At 42.6% G+C, this 19,668-nt stretch overlaps 1 protein-coding gene across 1 annotated transcript in view; it reads left to right on the plus strand.

Annotated features, from left to right (window-relative positions):
• Window positions 1-1,899: 1,899 nt before the first annotated feature.
• Fam107b (family with sequence similarity 107 member B) overlaps window positions 1,900-19,668 on the plus strand; it is a 201,709-nt gene continuing 183,940 nt past the window's right edge. The window contains exon 1 of the mRNA XM_057788104.1: window positions 1,900-2,316. Within this exon, the coding sequence (XP_057644087.1) occupies window positions 1,900-2,316 (417 nt within the window). The remainder of the gene's footprint in view (window positions 2,317-19,668) is intronic.

Genomic DNA, 19,668 nt, shown 5'->3' on the forward strand with positions numbered 1-19,668 from the left:
TAATATTTTTTGTACAGATGTCTTCTTATATATTAACTTGTCTTCTGCTGATTAATGGATTCTATGATTTATAAACTGTTAGCAGCGCTTCCCTTTGCACACAGGTATCTGTGAAATAAAGTCTTAGAGGTAGGTCGAAGAGCATCAGAAAGTGCCCCTTTGACGTGTGTGTGTGTGTGTGTTTGTGTAGGTAGCATTACACACTGGTTAGGAGTGTGAACTCTGGCAATAGGCTCCCTGGGCTAATGATTTGGTTTTCTTCCTAATCAGTTTGGTGGTCTTGGGCAAGTTACTTAAATTCCTATGTCTTGTTTTGCTAATGGGTAAGATGGGAATAATATCATCTTTCTGCTAGGGTTGTAAGGATTAAATGAACTAATTTGCTGAGATTCCTCAATATCCGTTATCTGTTCTAGTTCACGCCCGGCAGCTACCCTAGTAAAATGTTCATATGTTGCATGGGCCAAGAACTGGGATGCTGGTTTATTTGGATACTCTTCTGATTGGACACTCAGCATTCTGGAGGTGGCAGCAGATGATTAGGGGTTTGATGTCAGACTGGCATACCTGAAAGACCCCTTCCCAAAATGAAAGAGAGAAAATAGCATTGTTAGCCCCGAATCTGCTACTTTAGACAATGTTTCTGCTTGTACGTGAATGAGCAGATGAATAAAGCTACATTTAAGAACTGCCTCTCATTTCTTCCTGCTCTTTCCAAGCACCCAAAAAGCCTTGTTAAGCACCATAGCCACCCTTACCTGTAAGGACTTTTGAAGGAAGTATGTAATGATCGTGCCTAAACCTACTGTAACAGAGACGAAACAGTTTCCATGCCCCCAGAAATGAGGGAGCCTTCTGAGAGCATGAACTTCTTGCTCCCTCCTGGGAGGAAGGGTTAGATTATGTACTTCTAGTTTAAAAGGAGAATGACCTTTTGACCCTGGGAAGTCTGGTACCTTGAACTTGGGGTGATCCTCTCACCTTTGTCTGCTAGGGTTAGAGGTATGTGCCACTAAACTCAGTTCCACTAACATTTAATGATTTGGAAAGTGGAAGGGTCTACATGAACTGAATTTATTTAATTTTTAAATCAGGCAACACATATACCCAATTGACCGTCACTCAAAACATGCACAGCGCCTTCAGAAGTGTGGCATACTACATAATTCTAATTGTTAGCCTGGTCTTTTTTATATTGTTTAAAAAATAACCAGGAACCAGATGCTCAGAAAACAGATTCACGAGCACTTACAGTTATCAGATCCAGCATGGACTCTGAAGCCAGGACACTGTTATCAGGGTAAGATTTAGGAAAGGTCCAGAAAAGTCTTCATAACATTAGGTACAAACATGGATCTCTCTGGATGAACGATCCAATGTACCTTCTATTTTAATAATGAAGCAGGTGCCAGGGTTGTGGCCTCTCACAGGGGTCTTCATTTGCCATAGATGACTGGCTGGTTTCTGTTTTGTTTGGGTGAATAAATATTTGAAGGCAGAAACTGTAGAAGGTTTTGCGGCTGTTATGATGTTATTGATACATGGCTGACACTGTTATGGTGGATGCTAACCGGCTACATTATCTTTATGCCTCCAAGGTAACCCGAAGCAGCTGTCTATTGCCTTGGCACTACCTTACCCTGGAGCGTCTGCCCTGCTGGGGACTGTAACCGGAGCCAACTGCCTGCCTCACCGAGGCTTATTTAGCTACTGACAGGAAAGGAAGGAAGAGCGTGAAATCCCCCAGGATGAATGCTTCCTTGCAGGGATACATAGAGAGACCGTCTTGGTGAGGATGGGCCGGCCATCTCCTCTTCAGGCGCGGAAACGGTGACTCGAAGGCAACCCGGAAGAAGACTTCCTTTTCTCCTTGAACTCTGCCATGTGTTGCTACAGGTCATGTCGGCGTGGAAAGCGAGGCTCACCAAAAGCCTGACATTCTCATCTGGAAGGATGCACTCCTTTCCATGCTCGGCTCTGCTGGCTTGTTTTGGTAACACCAGGGAGAATGCTGCCTTTGATCAGTCCAGCTCAGCTGATACTCACTCCACCATCTATGTCCAGCCCATGGCCAAAGCAGGCAGACATCCAAGTCACCCCAAGGTAGAAGAAGAAAGCGCTCCGGAGAAAAGGCGAGATTCTGATATGCACTCAGAGCAAAATGGTGGTGCCAATGGCAACAACAGCAAACACAATGTTGTCCAGCCCGCAGAGACCCTTGAGAATGTGCCCGGGTGCCTAAGTGATGAACCAGACCGTGAGGCAGTTACTTTCCAGACAGCTATCCCTAGACCATCAATTATTGACACACCGAAGGTGAGTGAGTTTTCCCAGTGCCGTTACAGATGGGGGGTGTCGGGGAACATTCTGTCATTTTGGGAACTCTCTGGCAAACATCCTTGTTTAAATTCATTACTGCATAAGACACAGGGAATTCTCACTCGTGAGAGGAAGTGTGTGGAAATGCTTTTAAATTCTCAGCCTGTTCTCTGAAGACATAGGGAGAGAAATGATAGCGAGTCCAGAAGCTGCGGCAGTGGCAGACTCAACTTTAATGAAGTGGTGTCTAAAGATGTCTCAGAACAAACAGTTTCTCCAGAGGGTGTATGATGTATGCATATACATATCCACACACATGTAACACACACATACATATGCTTTTTAAAAAACTGATCTATGCTGGGAAGTGGTGGTGCACGCCTTTAATATCAGCACTAGGGAGGCAGAGGCAGGCAGATCTCTGCCAATTTGAGACCAGCCTGGTCTACAGAGAGAGTTCCAAGACAGCCAGGACTACATACAGAAAAACCCTGTCTTCGGAAACCAAAAACCAAATCAAATCAAACCACACAAACAAAAAACTGATCCATAACTTTATAGGTATCAAAACCCACAGTACGACTATGGGATTTCAGAAATTATCTTTATTGGTTCTAATGTATCGCGTGTGGAAAATTGGGAATGATGAGGAAAGTTGGAAATGTAAGCAGCCCTGTGTACACAGCAGACAGGAAGTGATGAAAATGATATTTATAAGTTGCCAGGTGGTAGCGGCACACCTTTAATCCCAGTACTCAGGAGGCAGAGACAGGGATATCTCTGTGAATTTGAGGCCAGCTGGTCTACAGAGTGCGTTCCAGGACAGCCAAGGCTACACAGAGAAACTCTGTCTCAAAAATAAAAACAAAACAACGAAAAAAAATCATAAATGGGTGCATCTATAATTTTGAAGATTTAAGAACAGGAAGTGGAAAGGGTTTTGGGCGCTGGCATGATACCATAGTTCTTGGCAATCCCAGTTAAGAGAGGTAGTTGAGAAAGAGTTTCCTAAAGGTATATTCCCAAAGATGTTATTTAAGTATATTGTTGTTGATGATTTCTTGCCCAATTAATTTAGGGCCAGGCTTTTAAGAGCTGCAAAAGTTTTGAGTATTCATTAGTTAGATGTTCTGATTTAAAACTGTTTTTTTTTCTCAGCCAGTTTAACAAATAGTAGTTTCTTTTTGTCTGATTTTCTGACTTGGTCTAGAGTATTTTTAGAAACAAACTGTAACTTGTCTAACAGCAAAGATAAAGTTAAAACATAAAATATGGTTCTAATTGACAGTCTATAGCTGTGTTTCTCAACCTTCCTAATGCTGAGACCCTTTAATTCAGTTTCTCATGTTGTGGTGACCCCAACCACAAAATTATTTTTATTGCCACTTCATAAATCTAATTTTGCTACTGTTATGAATTGTAAATGTAAATATTTATTTTCTGGTGGTCTTAGGTGACCCCTGTGAAATGGTCAGTGGACCCCGCAAAGGGGTCGCTATCCCACAGGTTAGGACCAATGTCTATAGCTTTGTATTAAGGGAGTGAACAGAGATCTGAGGGTGTGGCTTGGTAGTAGAGCGCTGGCTTCATGTGCTCCAGGCCATGAACTCCATCCCAGAACTGCTAGGGAACAAAACAGATGATTAACTTGAGCTCCATTGTTTGGATTCTTCTGTTCTGAAATTGGGTAGAAGGTTTCTCCAAACCCTGTCTAACAGCAGTGATTTTCTTTTTGTTAACATCACTAAGTCAACCCCCTAAAAAAAAATCAACATACTTGTTTAGCTTTCTGTGCATACCCATGTATAGATTGAGATATCCGTAGTGGATCTGGGTACACATCAGGGCCAAATTCACATCAGCTACCTGTTCAAGGGATGAATGCAGCACTGCCTGGCCGAGCTAGAAGCGTACATTCTGTTTGGGAAGGGGGTGCAGCAACCCAGCATCCACCCTCTGTTGCTAAGTTAGTAGCAAAGACAAAGGGTAGATCTGATTTTCTGTGACCCAGGGGGCTGACCCACATTTCACAAGAGGCAATGGAGCACAGTGGGAGTCAGTTCTCTACTTCTTCACGTGGGTCCCAGAGATCAAACTCAGGTCATCAGGCTTGATGTCAAGTGTCTTTACTCACTGAACCATGTTGCCTGCATGAGCCTTAGAAATTTCAAAGGCACAATAAGGGAAGGACGTTGTGATAAAGGAGTCAGGTGAGCAAGACTACCTATTTATAGGAATTGAATGCAGCATGGGAGTAGGTCTATCAGAGAGACCAAAAATGAGGCTGCACGTTGTAGAAATGCCTGGAAAGGTACACGGGGCCCAAAGAGGGGTACCTGGGATGCTACAGTGAGAGAAGTAAGTGGCAGTGGGAGCTTTGGGAATTTTGTGAAGAGCTAAGTCATGTACGGGGTTTCATCATCTGTGAGACAGAAAAGTGACAGAAGGAAAATGCCATAAAATTGAGGGCCAGAGCATGTGATAAGAGAGCATTCCATGGGCAAGGTGATTGGGCATCTGTTGTGGAATATTAATTAAAGATGTGTTACATTCACAGTTATGCTGTGGAACATTTGTTTAATGATGCAAAGATGTATTGCATTCTTTTATGTTGCATTTGTTGAACTCTGTGAAGCTGTGTCACTTGTCTGTCTAAAACATCTGATTGGTCTAATAAAGAGCTGAATGGCCAATAGCAAGGCAGGAGAGAGATGATAAGTGGGCCTGGCAGGTCGAGAGAATAGAAGAAAAGGAGGAGAGCTAGGAGCGAGCAAAGGGGAAAGAGAGGAGGACACCAGGGGCCAGCCACCCAGCCATACAACCAGCCACGGAGTAAGAAGGGGAGAAAGGCATAAGAGTAAAGAAAGGTAACAAGCCCACATGTAGAAGAGGAGAAATGGGTTAATTTAAGTTAGAAAAGCTGGCTAGAAACAAGCCAAGCTAAGGCTGGACATTCATAAGTAAGACTAAGTCTCCGTGCATTTTTTGGGAGCTGGGTGGCTGGCCCTCAAAGGGGTAAAAACAAACAAACAAACAAACAAACAAACAAATAAAAAACAGCTGCCAAGGACAGGTATCTATTGTAGTTCCAAATTCGAGAGCTCACTGATACAGAGCACCTGCAGCCTGCCCGCCTTTCTTCTCCGCACATTACACGGAGGCTCTCATCTAACCCTAGTGAGGGGTTAGTCTCATCGGGCTCAGTTTTCAGAGGAAGACATTGGCATTTGCCCAAGGCCATAGAGGGAGGAAGTGGCAGGCTCGGGATTAGAGTCTAGTTCTCTCTGACTCCGAAGTCCTCCCTTTGAAATAGCATGTGCCTCTATTACTAATTACACAGTGTTTGAGGACTTAGAACCAAACAGTCCTATATAAGCCCACTTCCTCTTCAATTCAATTTAAAGTCCACCTACATGCATAAGGTGTGTATTTATGGAAATGTACAGTATATACATCTATCAGCTGGGCTATGGCCTTGGGTTCAATCCCTAGCACTGTAATGTGTATCTATAAATGCAAGAATGTGTATGATTATAATTATTAGATTTAAAAATTAATTTGCATAGCATTTTCTGCCATGGTCGTAGGTGTGTAACACTATGGAAAGGGGTATTTTTCATTTTCTGTCAGTGACACCGCTTTGCTGGTGGCTATGGAGAACTTCTGATTAAAAGTGCCAGAGGCTCTTTGTTGTTATCTGAAGAGTCTTCAGTGACTGATTCCCCTAGGTGGGTGATGAATGGGCTAGCTTTATTACAATCTTGCCTGGTGGCAGACGTCTTTCCCCTTCAGGGGAACTGATCCTCTTCATGGAAGTTGCTTTGGTAGCTTCAGAATATAACAATATCAAATAAGGACACCGCCCTCAGCCATTTTGTGATCAGAGGCAAAAGAGGGTCATTTAAATTTGAAGCAGCATCTATTCTAAGAGGAAAAGCTAGGAGTAATGAAATAACAAACTAAGACTAAATTAAAAGGTTTTCTTTGGGGTAAAGAAAGGCATATGTATCTATCCTGAAAAGGTGATGTTGGGCCAGAGAGGCAGCTGAGCGGTAAAGGCACTTGTTGCACAGGGCTGACAACCTGAGTTCGTCCTCTGTATCGCGTGCACAAACAGATCGAGTCTTACTATGTAGCTCTGGCTGGCCCAGAACTCGATATGTAGACTAGAATGACTCTGAACTCATAGACATCCACCTGCCTCTACCTCTCCAGTGCTGGAGTTAAAGGCATGCAGCCACATGCTTGATTTCAGCATTTGTGTGTGTGTGTGTTTGTGTGTGCGTGTGTCCTTTCCTGTTTCATGCTTTAAATCAAGGTAAAAAGCTTAGAACTGGAATGTGTCTTACAGTGTTGGGTACCTTTCAATTACCGTTTTTCCCTTGGTAGTGGTCTGACTTCTAGGAGAAGGATCTTATAACTGGTAGAAGCATGCAGATCATAGAGTACAGAAAGGCTTCTGTTTATTGCTTTAACTGGAAGTTGCTGCGGTATTCCTCTTCATGAAGACAGCACTGGCCTGGGAGCTATGCCTGAATGGATAGCCCCATCAGTCGTTTGCATTCTAGGGGGAGAGACAATGTAGAAGCGGCAATATCAGTAGAGTGAGAGAAAGCCTAAGCTGTAGATGTCTTACAAGCTCAGGAGGGGGCTCCCTGAAAAGACAGGCCTTGAGAAAACGGGGACAGTTGGTAGACGATTGAGAGAAGGGCTTCCACTGTGTACCATACCCTTCCTAGGTGGCTGGAGCCGCTTCATTCTGCTGTAGCTCGGTACTATAGGTAGAAATACAGAGTAAGCAAAGCAACACACCAGTGAGAGCTTATGCTGGAGAGGAACACTCCTGCATTGCTGGTGGGAGTGCAAACTCGTCCAGCCACTTTGGAAATCAGTGTGGCGGTTTCTCAGAAAACTGGGAATCAATCTACCTCAAGACCCAGCAATACCACTCTTGGGCATATACCCAAAGGATGCACACTCATACCACAAGGACATTTGCTCAACTGTCTTCATAGCAGCATTATTTGTAATACGCAGAACCTGGAAATAACCTAGATGCCCCTCAACAAAAGAATGGATAAAGAAAATGTGGTATATTTACACAATGGAGTACTTACTACTCAGCGATAAAAAACAATGGCATCTTGAAATTTGCATGCAAATGGATGGAACTAGTAAAAACCATCCCAAGTGAGGTAACCCAGACCCAGATAGACGAACGTGGCATGTACTCACTCATAAGTGAATATTAGACGTAAAGCAAAGGATAACAAGCCTTTACTCCACAATCCCAGAGAAGCTAGGTAACACGGAGAACCCTAAGAGAGACATACATGGATCACCCTGGGTAAACAGAAAAGACCTCCAGGGAAAACTGAGGGAGAGTGGAAGGGGAGGGGGAGAGATAAGGGGAGGGAGGAGGAGAACCTAAGGGAACAGGGTGCTTAAGAAGGGGTAATGACTGAGGGAGAGAAAGGAAAGAGATATCTTGATTGAAGGAGCCATTAAAGGGCTAATGAGATACACGGCACTGGGGAAATTCCCGGGAGTCCACAAGGATGACCCAAGCTAAGACCCTAAGCAACAGTGGAGAGGACGCCTAAACTGGCCTTGCCCTGTGATCAGACTGATGACTGCCTTAATTGTCATCATCGAATCTTCAACCAGCAATTGATGGAAACAAATACGGAGATCTACCGTGAAGCACTGGGCCGAGCTACCAGAGACCAGCCCAAGAGAGGGAGGAACGATAATAGGAGCAAAGAAGTCAAGACCATGATGGGGATACCCACAGAAACAGCTGACCTGAGTTAGTGGGAGCTCACTGACTCTAGACTGATAGCAAGGAACCTACATAGGACCAAACTAGGCCCACTGAATGTGGGAACAGTTGTGAGACTGGGGCAGTCTGTGGGGTCACTGGCAGTGGGACCAGGATTTATTTCTAGTGCTTGAACTGGCGTCTAGGAGCACATTCTCTTTGGAGGATTCCTTGTTCAGCCTAGATACAGGTGGGAGTGTTGGTGGAGGCCGCTCGTTAGTTTCCCAACTGCCCTGACTCAAAATAATAATACAGAACTATTATATTTATATATTATATATATTTATATATTATATATATTATATTATTTGTAATACTGTTTGGCTAATAGCTTAAGCATATTTTTAACTAGCTCTAAACTAACCCATCTCCATTAATCTGTGTATCGCCACATGGCTGTGGCTTACTGGGTAAAGTTTCATTCTGCGTCTGTCTCCAGTGGGGCTACATGAGTTTTCATTGACTCTGCCTTCTTTCCTCTTCTATCTGCCTGGAATTTCCACCCCACACCAGGGGAGGGCCTTAGTCTTGCCTCAAACTGAAGTGTCAGACTTTGTTGACTCCCCATGGGAAGCCTTACCCTCTCTAAGGAGTTGATGGGAGCTAGGGGGAAGGGTGGGGCAGGAGGAGGGGAGGGAGTGGGAATGGGTGTGTAAATATGTAATAGCTATGTAAAATGAGAAAAGCTTATATTAAAAAAATTCCTAATAAAAAAAGGAAAAAGAAGAAAGAAAAATGAAGGATCCATGTGGACTAAAGGCTTTAGAGTACTTTCCAGTTGGAGAAAGCTTTTGGTTTTGTTTGTTTGTTTTTGCAATATTTTTATCTCATTCTTGCTCCATGGGGGGTAACCAGTCTGACAAAGGAAGAGAGAATAATTGTGGCTAGGGAAATCATGCTTGGGTGTATTATAACTAAAAACGTCAATTATGTGAAAATGAAGGGAAACACCTTAGAAGGACAGTTGCATTTTGGAACAAGCTGGTTTTACAGTCAGATGCAGGACAGCCGCAAGCCATCCCTGCGGCCTCAGTGGCCTGGGTAAAGATGCAGGCTCAGGCAGTCACCGTTTTTTTCAGGGTATAGACCTTGGCTTTGCTGTCTCTGAGACCGCTATCTTCTTCCTTCATCATCTTTCTCTAAAATACAGTCTTACAGTCTTGATACAAATTTTTAAGAACCAAACATATAAATTAGAATGCCTGTTTAGTCATGAATTTTGAGACTTAACTCTCAGGGTTGGAGAGAACACGCTGTATGTTCTCTCCATTAAAAAAGTTCAAGCAGGAACTGAGGAGACCCCTTAGTTGATAAAGTTACATAAGCACGAGGAGCTGAATTTATTCCCCAGGACCTACATGAAGAAGCCAGGCATGGTGGTGTACTCCCGGGTGATGGGGAGGGAGAGACAGATAGGTTCCTGAGACTCATTGATCAGTCAGCCAGCTAATGTAATAATCAAGCTTTAGGATAGTGAGAAACCCTGTCATAAAAAGAAATGTGATGTCTCGGAATGATGCCTGGTTGGAATGACCTCTGTCTTCCACATTCATTCTCACATACATGTACACCTCTGCATGCACACATGCAACCACACATGCAGAAACACACAAACGTATAAGTAAAGATCAAATTGGCATGCAGGCATGCCTGTAGACTATTTTCTTTTCGCTAATTGAAGTAGGAGGGTTCAGCCCGCTATGGGCAGTGCAGTCCCTGATCAGGTGGGCCTGGGCTGTATTAGGAAGGTAGCTGGGGCTGGAGAGATGGTTCAGCAGTTCAGCACACTGACTGTTCTTCCAGAGTGCCCAGAGTCAATTCCCAGCACCCACATGGCAGCTCACAGCCATCTGTAACCCAAGTTCCAGAGGATCTGACACCCTCACACCATGCACATAAAATAAATGAATAGTTTTAAAAAAAAGGAGAGAGGTAGAAAGGTAGCTGAATGTGAGCCAGGAAGAAAGCCAGTAAGTGGTGTTTTTCATGGTCTCTATTTCAGTTCTACCTTGAGTTCTTGCCCTGACTTTCCTCAGTGATGGATTGTTACCTGGAAGTACAAGTTGAAATACATCCTTTTCTCCCCTGGTTGCTTTGGTTAGAGTCTTTTTTCCCAGCACCGAAATGTAACAAAAGCAATATCACTGAGAGAAATTCTGTAAGCTACATACTCATCTTTTTGGTACAAATTAAATTTCATGAATTCTTTTCAGAATGAGAGCACTGTTCCCCCCCAATAGACCTGACGTTCGAATCCAACAGGACTCTAGCTGGCTGTAAAATAGCAGAGAAGTTTCCAATCAGAGACGTTTCCTGCTGAACAGATGACATAACCTTTATAAGTGTTTGAGTTTGCATACTGAGTCATAGGCTTCATGTGGCATTTTTAGTGCACATATGTGTCATGATGCTTTCTTCTTACTCACTCTTCTTCCCAGCCTCTCTATAGCATTCTTGCTGGCTCCTTTCTTCTCCCTTCTGCTTTCATGTTGCATGTATTTCATTGCTCTATTTTTATTTTTTCCCTTCTCCTTCCTTCTTATTTTACTTAAGTAAATATTTTACTAATTATTTTAGAATTTCATATAATGTACTTTGATCATATTAATTCCCAATCCTCCCCAACTCCAACCAAGATCCACTCCCATTTCCTCCCAACTTCATGTAAACAAATTTAAAAACTTCAGTTTGTGTCGTCCATGTTCTTTTGGACGAGGGGCACGGGGCATGGTGGACCTCCCAGGAGCCACCCTTACAAAAACCCAACTCACCTTTCTCCACAAACTATGAATTGTCCATAGATCAGTTAGGGGTGAGGCTTACAAACCCATTCCATCTTCATCCTAAGCTTCCGAACTCCATCCTAGAATGTTGACTGGCTTGATCTTGTGCAAGTCTTGTGTGGGCAACCACAGCTGCTGAAAGTTCATGAGTGCAGTGGTCTTTCCTTCTTCTTTTCCTTCTCTTCATCTTCCTTTAAGGCCTCTTCTTCTCCTCTCACATTCGCCTTTCTACTTTCATATTACACACACACATACACACACACACACACACACACACACACACACACACTGAGAGAGAGAGACACTTAAATCTGAAGTCTGCCTATGAAAGCAAACATGTGATACTTGTGGATTTTACGTAGTTTGCTTAATATAAAATGATCTCCAGTTCTATCCACTTTGCTGCACATGTCAGATTTTGTTCTTCATGATAAAAGTCCACGGTGTGTACAATATGCCATGCTTTCATATCCACCCACTTGTTGATGGACATTTCATCTGGTTCCTTTTATTTGCTGTTGTGGATATGCTATGCAGCAATAAACATGGAAATGTCTGTGTGCTCTGTTGACTTAGTGGCTTTTAGACATTCTACCCAGGAGTACTATAGCTGGATCATATGGTAGTCTTGTTTATAATTTTCTGAGGAACCTACACAGTGATTTCCTAGTGGCTGCATAAGATACATTCCCACCGACAGCATATCAGGCTTCCCCTTTCTTCTCCATCCTTGCCAGTACTGTCCCTTGTTGTCTTCGTGATAGCCATTCTGACTGTGGTGAGATGGAAGCTCAAAGCAATTCTAATGTGCATTCCTTGGTGGTTAAGGATGTCAAACACTGTTCCAAGCACTTAGTTTTCATTGTATTTTTAATTTAAAAACTGTCTCCTCAGCTCACTAGACAATTTATTGATTGGATGATTTGGATTTGGAGGCTTAATTTTTATGATTATTTATATGTTCTATATATTAATCGTCTTGACATAATTTTTAACTCAAAAGCAAATTACAGCTCATGCAATTACTGTTAGTTGTCTAGTTCCATTTTAGGCTCCTGAGCAAAACAACCATCTTTACTTCCTCAAACGAAGAGGATGTCTGAAGGATGAGGAGCAAATCCCATCCCTTTCCATTTAGGCACTGGTAATGTTTCAGGACAGGTTTCTACAATCAAAAGATGTCAAGCACAGTGCAGGATTCTGCATGATATACCTGTCCACTCAGTAAGGAATTTTCCAAGACAGATATTCAGCTGCACTCGAACTGGGAAAAGAGAGAAGCAGCTTCTTGGCTACTCTGAGATGGAAAATGAATGGTCCTCGTAAAACCATGGAGTTTACAGTATGCAGCTTTGGCTCCTGGAACTTGTCTATAAAAGACTCTACAGGACAGAAAATATGTAGAACTCTCAGAAGCTTTAGAGCTGGAGGGAATACAAATTCCAAACTAAGGAATAAGAGACAAGTGTGTAATTTAATAAAAATCGAACTTTCTGCTTTCAAATGAGGTGGCCATTGCTTTAAAATCCAGTTGAAAATGACGCCGGATTAAGCAGAGTGTTAGGTCAGAGTAAGAGGTCACCCCCTGTCTGAGCAGTACTATTTCCAGTTAGAGAGGGAAGAATCTAATGACCCCTTTGTGACTCATTTATACTCTTTTTTTTTTTTTCTTAAGCCAGGGTCTTGTGCAGCCTCATGCTGCTCCTGAACTCATTAAGTAGCCAAGAACGACCTTAAATTCTTGGTTCTGCTGCCTCCAGCTGTAGATTACTGAGATTCCAGTTCTGTGCTGCCATACCAGGTTTGTGAGGCACGATGACTGAACACAGGCCTTTATGTATGCTGGGCAAGGGCTTTACCAACTGAGCCCCAACCTTGGCATCCCCAGCCTCAAGTTTTACACAGTGTGTAAAAGGCAACACTGTGTTTTGTTTTTTTTTTTTAAATAGACAATATTCTTGACCATCTTTTCCCCAAGAGCTACTAAGGAGATTCTAATTGACAAGACCCATCTCCCCAAGAATATCTGTATCTGTCTAGTAGGAATTTCTGTCCTTTAGATTATATAACCTGGAGTCATGTGTTAGCCAAAACAGTTCTCATTCCACTGTTACACTTGCTGAATATGCTGGAAAGTTGAACACGTCTTATGCTCCAGGAACCACAGGGCCTCGCTGAATGAATGTGCTGTATCAATCATGGGAAACTGGAGAGGATTTTTTCCAGCTAAGGACTCTCTGTTAACCTGATCTGAACTGTTGTTCATTTTCCACTCATCTTCTTCCTTTCCAAAGAAAACATAACTCATTGACTTAACACTTTTTCCACCATGTGCTTGACACACTTGGTTTTGTAATTCTGCACTGGAGGAAGTGAAAGTTTGGAAAACAAAGGCAATTAGAGGAAGGGGAAGCCTCCGCTGGAGCCATTGAGCTGGAGAGAGGGGGTGTGGACAGACTCATTCTGGAAAGCCAGTGTTTGTCTGTCGTGCTTCGTTAAATGGAAAATGACAGCTTGGTTGGAACCCAAGTCCTAGGTGTGATTTGATTGTCTGTTAGCCAGGCACTGAGCTGTTTGAAGGACACGAGAGCAAAAGGCAGGAGTGCTTTTACCAGTTTCTCTAATAATTCTGGACTTTCGACATTTTGATATTTTTCCTGATTCATAGAGAACTTAATGTCCATAAAACATTTTTAGCTAATATGATTGAAGTATGAAATATATAATCTTGTACTTTCATGGACTGCCTTCTAACACTGAAGGGCTAGTCAAGGGCTTCTGATTCATTGCTAAGCTTAAGGGGTATTGGCAGTCAGCATTCAGAACCCACGATTTCTGCAACTATTATTTAGCCCTGAAAGGTTTCCGTATCCTGATGTTAAGTCTCTCCGCCGATGCAATAAATTGGATCAGGTAAAATTAAAAGTCCAGGTTTAATGAGTAAAACACTCCTGGAGGGTCTTCCGGCTACCAGAGAGGACATGGGGAGAAGAAAATGGAAAACCACATGGCAGGTCTAGAAGCCTACCAAGGATCATTCAGTGTATAGGGAGGGCCGTGATGTTTGCATCTGCCCTGAACATCTACAAAGGTTTGTTCTTGTCAGTATCTCCTAGAGAGGAAAATATAAAATGTGTGTGTGAAAAAGAAATATCTATCATCTCTCTCTCTCTCTCTCTCTCTCTCTCTCTCTCTCTCTCTCTCTCATCTATCTATCTATCTATCTATCTATCTATCTATCTATCTATCTATCTATCTATCATCTATCTATCATCTATCTATCTCATTTTTTTCTTTATTGCTTGCTTACTTTTTCTCTTTCCATCTTCTTTTTCCCTCCTTTCTTTCTGTTTTCATTCTCCTCTTCTGTCTTTTCTATCTCCCCTCCCCAAATTTCATCTCTCTTTCTTTTTCAGAGTCTGGCTATGTAACCCAGGCTGGCTTCAAACTTGCGATCCTCCTGTCTCAACCTCCAAAGTGCAAATATTACAGGTATGTGCCATCATACTGGGCTTGCATAGCAGTTTACAGTGTGTTCAGTAATAATTAACCAAAGATGATTTGAAATTATTTTTATGAGTCAAATGGGTAGATTATGTGCAAATATTATGTACATTATATAAAGTACTTGAGCATGTTTGGATCATGGTGTCTGTAGGTCATCTTAGAATTCATTCTCAGTGAATACTGAATGATATATGTATTAAGAAAAAAGTAGTTTGATTTAGCAAAAGCCAAATAATTTCAAATAAAAGAATCAACATGCTATTTCTTCTGTGCTCTTAGTAATTGGTGTCAAGTGTAACTGTGGGGTTTTAGAAGTCTGTGTCTGTTCCCAGGTCCATAGACTGAGGGGGCAGCACTTGCTGTTAGGCATTAGCATGCCATGAAGAACAAAGTGCTACTTTTACCTTTGTTTGATTTTGTTAGGACAGCAGCCAGGCAAACAGCCGCCGCAATAAGACTGTAAGCAATCAAATGGCACTGAGCACTTGTCTCTGCAGCTTGGGGTGAAAGGCCTTTATATGGTTGTATGCACATGTTTTTCCTTCCCACCCAGTGAATTTTCCATGAACTCGAGTTTGATTATATATCACTGTCTTATTACAACAGTAAACCTCAGATTTATGATCCTTCTTTCTTTTTCCTTCTTCTTGTTTTGGTTAGTATCAAAATTCATGTTTTCTTGGAATATTCAGAAGCCAGTTGCTACAACCAATTCTCCACTCTAGAAAGACTTTCTGCCTTAACCCATATTCAGTTGCTGCACATGACCCTGTAGGTTGAGGAATTTATTTTAAAGTACATTTACAGTTCTGGAGACTGGAAAGTCAGTGGATGAGGGAACACATAGGTGACACCCTGCTCTCTGGTGGGGACTTCTAGTTCTGAGTTGTGAGTTACATGGTAAGCAGAGCATACACAAGTGCCAAGTTGGCTTTTCAAACACCTCAGCTCTGACAATAATCCATGACTATACCCACCCATAGATGTGTGGTTAGCAGAACCCTGATGGCTTGATCACTTCTCAGAGGTCTTAACCTGGTTCCATTTCTCTTTTTGTTGTGCATGTGTAGTGTGAATGCTTGTGTGTATGTATGTATGTTTACATGTGTGGAAATGCGTGACATCAGGCATCCTTGTCAATCACTTTCCACCTTATCTGTTGGTACAGGGTTTCTCCCATGAGTCCAGATCACTGATTCAGCTAGTCTAGCTAGTCATCTTGCTCCAGGGATCCCCTGCATTTAACTCCCGAGTGCTGGAGATGCAAACGTTAGTCCTCATGCGTGTGGACAAATATTTCGTCCATCGACCTGTTTCCCTGGGCCCTGACCTCTTAATACCTCAATTTCAGTATGAGTTTTGGTGGCAACAGTCAAATCATAGCAGATCCTTTTGCTCTTCGCTTTTGCATGATCTGAATAGCCCTGCTTGTACATGTCCCACCAGCAGTCCCCAGCAACCCTCCTTTGGCAAGTTTTAAAGACTCTCTGTTGAATGACCCACTAAGAGGGCTTTGAACTCCTGACTTATTTTCAGGAACACATGACTGACAAGTCTCTGGTCTTTTCTCTCCAGCATTTTCTTAGCACCGATACCAGCTGTGGGGATTTTCATGAGTGTCAGTCAGGGATATGTTCCTAGGAGCCATCTCTTTGTGATTAATTGCTGAGTGAGTTCACAGTAAAAGTGGCATCACTTGGGTAGGACTCAAATCAGAAAAACAATTTCCAGCCGGTCATTATTTTATCTAGCCAGTACTTACTGAGAATATATGACATGCTCTCTTAAATGACCACATAGTCTCACTGGCTTCTTTAATAGTTTATCATTTGTAACTCGGGATTTTCCCAAGAAACAGAACCAACAGGATATATGTGGGGTGTGTGTGTGTGTGTGTGTGTGTGTGTGCTTGTGTGTGTATATCACAAAGAGAAGGAGGTAGAGGTGTTTTAAAAGCTTGACTCACACACGCGCTGGGAGTGAAAAGGTCAAAATCTACAGTGTGGTTCCGTTTCCTAGAACTGCCCAGCCTCTGTTGTCTGCACACAGAGTGCTTTCTTCTCTTTTCAGAACCTCACTGATTGCTCTGAAGGCCTTTAATTGATTGGACGACATCCACTTTGTTGATTTCAATTTTTCTCCAGTCAACTGATCGTAGACATTACCTTCCTCTACAAATTACCTCCCTAACAATCCTAGATTACTGTGTGATTAAATACCTTGGTAGTATAGCCAGGCTAAGTTGACACCCAAGACTGCTATTATAAAGCACTTGATTAAGAGAAAAGACTCTTGGATTTTGGATCCAGAAAACCTGGGCTCTAGTCTCAAATTGCAAAGTGGTTCTCAAGACCATTTATTAAACATTCAGAGCCTAGTTTTACTCTTTGGAAAGTTTTACTCTTGGGGGAAGGGGCAATAGACAGGAAATTTCCATTTGGTTCTACAGTTCCTAATCTTTCAAGATAATTCAGTATCTTCAATGCTTTTCCTCCCATCTTAAAAAATACACGCCTCCTGTTGCAGACATGGTCCTAGGCGGTTGCAGCCATGTGAACAAGTGTTCGCTGGAGAGGAGCAGATGAGAAATGAGCGTGTAGGTGGCTCCTAGAGGCAGCAGTCTTGAGGGAATTGATGCAGAAGGTTGAAGCTGAGGATGGGGATGTGGCGTTGCTGTCAACGAGCGTCGGCTTGGAGGATCTGCCAGTAGCTCCTGGCTCTGCTACCGGCAGCTTCTTCTCCCTGAGCCCCAAGCCTGAGCTGTCGCCGCTGTGACTAGTGACTTTCTTCTCTAGGGTTTCTCCAGAAACCCTGAATGGTGATAAGCTTAGCTTAGAGGTAAGTTGGTGTTAAACACAACTTAGAGAAGGTCAAGCCACAAAGTCTGTACATTTGCTGTCTTGGTTCAGATGGTTGATTTCCTTTGAGGTAGGCATTTTCCTTCCCTTGGCAGTGAGAATGTTGTCAGATATATTAAACTGTCACCAAACTGGCTCTGAATCCGTGTCTGGCCTCAGAGCAGACGCTATCTGAAATCTGTAGCTAGGGATCAAATCCAAGCCTTTGTGTTAAGAAACATTTCTCAGGCTCCCCAGGTCTGTGTTATCTTTGACTGAGGAATTTTGAACGAGAGGAAGCTGGTGAATTTTCAGGATATAATGGGTTGCTGTAAGAGAAATGAATTACCCGTCTGGTTACAGACACATAGCAGTTATGATGTCAGGCAAAACTCAGTTGTGTCTCAGATGAAGTATGATTGTTATTTCATGATAAGAAATTAAATTATACAACTATTACTTGGTTGTTAAAATGCCCAGTGTTAGAGTGGGCTTTTCAGTGGCTTCTCACAGTGGCCCCAAGATGGCATCCAAGGATCTTTCTGTTCTGTTACAGGTTCAACTGCTTTTAGAGGCTGACACTCTTCAACATGTGTGTGCATGCAGAGCTCAACCTGTGCATATATACATGTGTGTGCTCATAAATTTGAGTATGCAGTGCTGTCTCTATGTATATAAACTGGGATCTGTTATTACCTTTTTTTTAAAACCATCTTTATGATAATGTTACACCTAGTTATTGAATTCGATGCTTTACAGTGTGATTAACTTTGTGTTTCTGGGGTACTTATGCTCTTAAAATTGTAAAAGTTTCCCATCCATAACATTTTTGGTATATAATATTCTGCTTGCATGGCTAAGTTTTCTCTCATATGTGAAATACATATATGCATATGTGTGTGTGTGTGTAGAACATTGAAGTAGAAAGAGAACTCTTAGAAGGGATAGAGTTCTAAAGAGGATGAGAGAGTGAGGAGAAACAAAAAGAGTAATGGAATATAAATGCCCTAAAAACAGACAGGGCAGCTATTTGGAGGAAAGGGACCAGCAAAGGGTGTGTGTATGAAGTGTATGGGGAAGGGCAAATAAGAACAAATACATAAACTTATATGTATGGAACTGTCACAATTAAATCCATTTGTTTTTGTGCTAATCAAAAGATTAATGTAATGCCAGAGTGAGACTGGAAAAACCACTCAGCGGATGAAGTGCTTGTTGGAAAAAGCATGAGGATCTGAGTTCGAATCCCCAGAACCCACATAAAAGCTGGGCATGACAATGTGTACCTGAAGCCCCAGTTCTGGGGGAGGGGTTGGAGACAGGCGAATTCCTGGAGCTTGATGGCAGGTAAGCTCCATATTCATAGAGAGACCTTGTCAGAGAAGATGATATAGAGAAGAACTGAGGAAGACGCCTGATGTCAACCTCTGACCTTTTTCATATGTCCCTCTATGCGAGCTACCTGTGTATACAAATACACATAGGCATATACCACATACCCATGTGCACATAAACATACATGACAGATATTGCCAAGCATATTGGTCAGATCTTACATGATAATGTAGATCACAGCACATATTTCCTTCCATTGGTATTGATTGTTTGTATCTTATACCCAAACTCTTCTTATTGGCAGGCGATAGTTACAAAAACAATATGGTTTTATTTGTTCAAAGTCTTTGAGAAACACTAACACTTTTGTCTGCATTTGCTTTTAGTTCTTGCTCTATAGCCCACACTGGCATGAAACTCACAATCCTCCTGTCTCAGCCTCCTACATGGTGGAATTACAGATATGTATTCCATTCTAGGCCTTGGTTTATACTTTCTGGCAGATAAGAGCACCGTAGGAACTTTTGAGCATAAAGGATACAAAGCTGGGTCCTCCCAGGGACCCCTTTCTTTCTTCTCTTGACTGAATGAATGTGAGAGCTGTCTTTGAACAGCTGAGTGAGGAACACAGCGGATAAGGCTCTGAAGTCAGGTGGATGAGACAGGAAGGAGGTTGTAACCTTTTGTTGGTTTTTTATTAGGTTGTCACGAAAACAGGAAAGATGGATATCCAGCTGTTCAGAGCCAAGCAGTGGTCAGTCTCTCTGCAGAAGCCCCATGCCCGTGTAATGGGATGGCAGGAAACTGCAGGCTAGGAGTCGTAGCAATCTGTCCTCACTTAGCAAGGCTTACAGAAGGAACTAGTTCCAAAAACATTGGGAACCCTGTGGGACTTCTAGTGCAGGTCCTACTTCTGCCTATCACCCGCCTCTCCAGAGAGCCACTCTTCGGCTGCCCTCCCTGACAAGTGTACATACCGTCGTGTGTGGTCTGTCAGAAGTACAGTGCTGAGGACTAAAGCACAAATCTGGCGATTTTGGCCATGGAACTTCTGGGTCCCAAGTTA

The sequence above is a fragment of the Chionomys nivalis genome, chromosome 13, assembly GCF_950005125.1.
Source record: "Chionomys nivalis chromosome 13, mChiNiv1.1, whole genome shotgun sequence".
NCBI classification, from domain to species: Eukaryota; Metazoa; Chordata; class Mammalia; order Rodentia; family Cricetidae; genus Chionomys; species Chionomys nivalis.